Source organism: Zingiber officinale, chromosome 1A, assembly GCF_018446385.1.
Source record: "Zingiber officinale cultivar Zhangliang chromosome 1A, Zo_v1.1, whole genome shotgun sequence".
Lineage (NCBI taxonomy): Eukaryota > Viridiplantae > Streptophyta > Magnoliopsida > Zingiberales > Zingiberaceae > Zingiber > Zingiber officinale.
In genome coordinates, this window is record NC_055987.1 from 36,953,502 (window position 1) to 36,959,761 (window position 6,260).

The 6,260-nt window shown below is 40.5% G+C and overlaps 1 protein-coding gene across 1 annotated transcript; it reads right to left on the reverse strand.

The window, feature by feature from the left end:
• Positions 1–730: 730 nt before the first annotated feature.
• LOC122002258 (myb family transcription factor APL-like) lies at positions 731–2,024 on the reverse strand. Its single transcript, XM_042557370.1, has 6 exons — positions 1,711–2,024; positions 1,531–1,607; positions 1,397–1,460; positions 1,285–1,324; positions 1,145–1,202; positions 731–1,061 (listed from the first exon to the last, which is right to left on the reverse strand). The coding sequence occupies exons 1-6, from the start codon at positions 1,886–1,888 to the stop codon at positions 840–842; spliced, it is 639 nt and encodes a 212-aa protein (XP_042413304.1). The 5' UTR covers positions 1,889–2,024; the 3' UTR covers positions 731–839.
• Positions 2,025–6,260: the final 4,236 nt, after the last annotated feature.

A 6,260-nucleotide genomic window follows, 5' to 3' on the forward strand; every position in this document is an offset into this window, starting at 1 on the left:
ACCATTTGTTATTAAGTTGCCGATGGAGGAGGAGATGAGGCATCAGACATTTGGCCCGCACCATGCGATTTCAGTCGCAACTGGCGCATCTCACGCAATTTTTTCACAGTTCAAAAGAGAAAAGAGAAAAAAAGAGAAAAGAGAAAGAATCCTGCAACTTGTGTAGCAGATATGCTCGTGATGCAGGTGTAAAGCTGAATGTTTGACCTATCAGCTGAACGTTTGGAAACCTCCGGCACGCTTTTCCTATATATCTCTTCATCAGTCAGTGTTTTTGTTTCTACAGAATAATGGAGATAAATATTCCACGAGGTTTCACTGTATGTACTGTAAATGTAATATTGTTCCTACCTTTTGTCATTTCCCTTTAATTTTCTCCTCTTTCTTATGTATTTATTTATTTATTTTATGGCCGGCCCAAAGAATGGCACAGTTTCCAATGCGCATTCTTCTCCTTCTTCGTATGACCGACCAGCCGTTGCTTTTGCCATTTAATATGCGCCATATCGATTGCTCCTTCTCTTCCTCTCACAGAGAAGCTTCCTTATGAATTAACCTGCCTCTTTCCTCCTCTGACGCTTTAAATCTCTCCTTTGCCTACAATAAAGCCAAAGGGAACTGGCGAAGTTTTGAACGAGATGCTCCTCTATCTTTAAATGCTGAATTTAGTTCAATTGCTCAAATCTAACTATTGGGATCGAAACAAACAATTATCGAATGACCTGGCTCGCAATAGACAACTCCAATTTAACTACTCTTAATTAAGCATCAGCTTAGTCACATAAAATAAACTAATAAACCTCTCACACATAAGAAAAGTTCTCAACTCGCTGAATCTATCAATGTGTCAAGCTTCCATTGTGACAACGACCTACTGAAATTACAGTCTCAACGTCATTATTGGATCTGTAACCAAACTTCTGATCCAAATGATGGTGATCAAACTGATCAGCAGTAGTGTTCATCATGCTTGCTGGGGCGAGGGTTTGACATGCTCTCTGCAACATGCTTTGCATGTACTTCTCATGCGCTTCAATCCTCATTTGAAGTATTTCTTGCACCTATTGCATTAACAATAGAATTGTGAGTTTCAACTATACTGTTTTAATCGACAATATTAACCGACTGGTTGTTTATATCTCGCCTCTAATTGTTCATACAGTCTCCTTTGCACTTCCATCTGCATCGTGTCCATGTTTCTTCTACACACATCGATTAACTTAAATTCGATATTTTTTTTATAAAAAAAGGGAGTAAATTTCAAGGTATAATTAACAAACTTACTCGTTCATGTTACTTCCAGGAAGTTCTAGGGACGATGAATCTACACAATCAAATCAGAACTTGATCATATATATAAACAAATTAAAAAAGAAGAAGTAATTAATCAACTCACCACGCTTGAAAAAGTTATGATCATGATTAAGATCCTTGTGAGGTTGCTTTCCGAGTCTAAATTTCTACAACAAAACATCACAAAATTGATAAATTAAGGATACGCATGGCACAAAGATGAACTAATTGTAGTACTTGGAGATGGCTCTTAAGGTGATAGAGAGTGAGGCCCTTGACACCCATAACTCTCATGATGGTCTTCGGCGTCGCCTCTACAAACAAATCAATTATGTTTGTAATGGTGTTTACTGATGAATATAGCAGACGATCAATCGAGAGACTAAACAAAGAAGAGATAAAAGGGCAGTTGCCTACTATCCGGTCCTCCGAGTTGCCTAACCGCATCGACAAACCGGTCATGGAGCTCGGTGGTCCATCGCAGGCGGGGCTTGTAATCAGTGGTGAGGACGAGCTCCGAATCGCCTTGGACAGATAAAGGAGGAGGTCTCTCATGGGAGGAAGAAGAACTCAAAGTTGTTGTTGCCTTGAACATTCTTTTCTTTTCTTCCAATCTTTTGATCAGTTAATCTTAATCTACAAATCTCTGCAGTAGCAATGAGACTAAACAGCTGCTGCTTCTGCTCCTCTCCCTCCACATCTCTCATGGCGATGAGTACTTATTCCTCCTCCTGCAGCAAATAACTTAAAGCCACCGACATGAAACCTATTGCTTTGCTAACATGGTGGTAAAAGACGAATACATTCGCCCCCAGTGCCCCCGCCAACTTGTCCCAGGGTCAACACGGAGGAGCTAAATCATGGATAGCTACTAGCCTTTGGAATAATGACTAACACATAAAGGAGACATGTATTTCGATTTTACTAAAAGATTATGTGCAAGTGAGAGAGAGAAGGGAGAGGAAGGGAATAAATAATGTTATTAGGGTGTTAATTACTGTTTTAAAAAATAAAATTAATAAAAGATTAATTGCCTTAAGATTTATATCAATAAGATCCTAAAAGTAGCCGCATCTTGCAGTCCTATTACCCTCTTGTTTACTGGTTTATTATGTGTAAGTGCAGCAACATGAATGATGCTCAATCTAATGGGGCTCTCTTTTGTTATCTTAATTCTGCCTTGTTTATATTTTAATAAGTTAAACTGGACACTAATAGCTAGCAAGGCCACTAACTGCATTGCTCTTGATCAATTTAATTTATCAATTCATTCTTTTGTGACTTCAGTTTTCCACCATTAGACGACCTTATTCGATCCAATTTTCGAAACACACGCTATGATTGATGATGATCACAGGGAACACATCTTAGTGAAAAAACATTGAAAACTTCTCTTTATATATATTGATCCGGTCTAAAATCGGGAAAAATGGACAGTTGACTAGGTGACTTCAATGTTGATCGTGAAAAGACTTTGGGCTGAAGGAAGATGACATCGAGCAGTCCTGAATGTCAAAAAACAATATAGAGGAAAGAAAATGTTAGCAACTAGACCAGAGAGGGATATCCGGTATAGACACTGAGACGTTCAAATCAGGCAAGTGGCCGAGATAAAAATGGAATACGATAAACAATAAAAATGGGCAATGAGATTCGAGTTTCTAATCTTGCGTACCTGCGCCTTTAGGAGTAGATCTCTTATATACCGCTAGTTTTCCTCTGTGAATGAATATCAATGTATTTCTAAAGAAGGATCAATTATTTTGGCATTCTAATAACTTTTCTAAAATAGACCCACCATTTCTGTATTTTGCAGGGTAAAAACTTCCTTCGTACGTGATCCTATCTGAAAGTGGTGGAGATGACACACTGGGCAAATGACTATGTCGTTGACTGAGAGAAGACTTTGGGATGGAGAAGAGACGACACCTGACACTCCTTCCTATACACATTGTAAAGAGGTCAAAAGGGAGCGTTAGAGCAAGAACCAGGGAGAGGGTCCCTGGCACAGACACTCTGACACTCATGTCAATACCATATCAGAGCGAAAAGTGGAGAAGATGAATAGTAGATGCGTGCGTCTTCTAACGTTGTAAAGCGTACCTAGAAAATAGAGAGGATCCCTTTTTTATATTGACCCTTAGAACTCCCATAATCATGAGATGTTAGAGAATGTCTAGTGTCATAATATATTGAGTAATAGAATGTGTACAATACCTTTCGAGGAAGATTCCATTTTATCCATATGAACTGTCTTTTGTAACCCTCATATTAATGAGGGGGTTCAGAATGTCAGATGTTAGAATATGCTAAGTAACGTCAAACAATGGAAGCTGTACAAACACCCTCCATGGAAGGTTCCATTTCCTATATATGCCTTGGTAGCAAAATATTTTTTGTCAATTAACTATTATTCTCTAACAAGTTATGATTTCCTGATAGTGTTGTCTTCTAGAGGTAGTCTGACCAGCCGCATAATGAGAGTTGTGTTGTAAAAGTGGGGAGTTGGATTCACTAGACCTGAGTCTTGTTCCCACTTGATTTTTTGATCCGTTAGTTTGACCAACTGGCCCTGCATCTGATCATCCACTAATGCTACAATCAACTTTATCTTCTTGGAAAAATGCATGTCAGACCCTTGATATGCTAAGTAATGTGCCGTTGATATGCGGGAGGGTCTCTTTATTGAAATGATTTGGTTGTCTTGTCCATCATAACTGTTGTTTCCTATGTACTCATCACGTGTCCCACGAACTCCTCGTTCTCTGCTATAACAGTTGATGCACACCTTTTTATACCGATCGATTAATTTCCTGCTCTATGATTTGACGACTACCTTAAATTAGGGCGTTGTGATCGAACGATTGAGCTTAAAGAATCTCTTACGGCCTATGTTTAAATATCCAAGAAAAGCCATCCATGCTTCATCTTCTTCCATCTTCCCCTTCGGAAACTTCTGTCAACCACGCTCTCTCTCTCGCGATCCATGCTAGTAAGTGTCTTCTCCAATCTTCCTTTATTTCTCTCTTATCCATCCATGGCCGAAGAAATATTCACTCCTTTATATACTTTCACTCGATCAGACTTCGACAACTATGAGAGATTTCACATTCGTATCCCAACTCAGGATCGTCTTCATCGTCCTTTGCCTAGCTATGTCACCTTCTTCAATGATTAACGTTTCGCAGGTATACGCTTTCCAATCCCCCACTTTTTGTCTGAAATAAGCCACTACTTTGATATTCTACTCCAACAACTCACACCCAATTCCTTCCACTCCATGTGCGGAATGACCATTCTGTTCCACCTATATAGCATCCCTCTGACCCTGTACAATTTTCATTACTTTTCTTATCCTAAAAAAAAAAAAATTCAAAATCTAGTGTCTTCTTATTCCAATCTCGTCCTAAGGCAGCCTTCTTCAAGAAGTTGCCTTCCTCTATTAAGGGATAGAAATCTCATTTCTTTTCCATTTAGATGCTTGATCCTGTGTCTTGGCCAACCAAATGACAGTCTTATCTTCCTCCTATTCCTTATTTAGGTGACTACAAACATAATCCCACCTTTGTTTTTTTTGTTTCAGAGAGGCTGGTTGGCTTACAATTCAACGTTCCCCACTTGCTGTAGGAGGACCTCCTCTACCTGTTCGAACTAAACTCCATCCGAGTGACGCTTTCCTGTTCCTTCGGTAAGGATTGATAACTTAGCCTTCCTGTTATTTCTAATTAAGGTATTTTTTTATTTATGCAGTCGACACCCTTTTCCTGGCGTTAGCTTTTGAGTCCCTACAATTAGAGGAAATCGAGTTAGATTGACAAGAGCAGCTTCTTTTAGCCGAATGGGAAAACCAACTGGATGATCCTTCTGGAGAAGCATCCAGTAGCTAAGTAGGCGATATAGTGAAGTACCAGCTATAGAAGGGCTATCTTCCGATCTTCCAATAATACTAGAAGAAATTCTTCCCATTGAAGCAGAAGCACCAATGAAACCTAGACACAAGATGCACCGACTTGCCCCTACTACACAATTATCCCCTGAGCGGACATCTTGTCCTGCTGTGACTTCCCCCCAATCGACGCCAACTAGGGATAACACTCCAACCCCACCTTTCGAGTGGATGCCTTCAACCCTAGCTTTCGACAGCTTGGTTCAAGGAGGAGCAATCTTCATGATGAGAGGGTGTTATATCGTGCCTACTCCTCAATTATCATCCCTTCTTCCAATCGCTTCGCTGGTCGATGCTTCCTCCAGCAAGCCGAAGGATTGTTACAAATTTTTAGCTATCTACGACGTACCCTCTAATCAAGTGGTAGCCTCTCCCTTGGATCCACTGGCAGTTTGTGTTGAATATTACAAAAGGGCCATTTAATAGAGGTCTGAGAGTTGTCCATGACCTGGTCAGAAGATTACATGATAACGGAGATGACTGATGGGTTTACCCAAGACTTAACCATGGTAAGTTTAAGCTAGCCTACCTTCTCTTATCCTAAACACTTTTGATGATGACTTTTCTATAGATTTGGGGAGTCAGGATGAGTATAACCTAAACCTTAGTAGACTTGGCCTGATAGAACATGGCATTGAAAAGGTGACTATTAGAATTGGAGTCATTGCCAGCTACCAGCCCGACCAGTCAACTGACCGAACTAGAAAGGAAAATCTAGGAGGCTCAGGAGCTGGGGAGGAATGAAGCGGTGAAGACCCAGGAATTGGAGACCACCCTGAAGACAAGCTTTGGTCCGAAATGGCCAGGTAGACCCAAGTGGTAGCTAACTTGGATGAACAAATTGATGAAACTCAGAGTCTTACCGCCAAGTTAGAGGAGCTGAAAACCACCCATGCCTTGGAATTGGATGCCAAGGAAGCCGAGTTGATGGCCAAAGCCCTGCTGATGTCTAAGGAGCAGAAGAGCATGGACGGCCAAAGAACAGAGCTAGAGTCCTTGCGGGCAGAGTTGGAGACTGCGC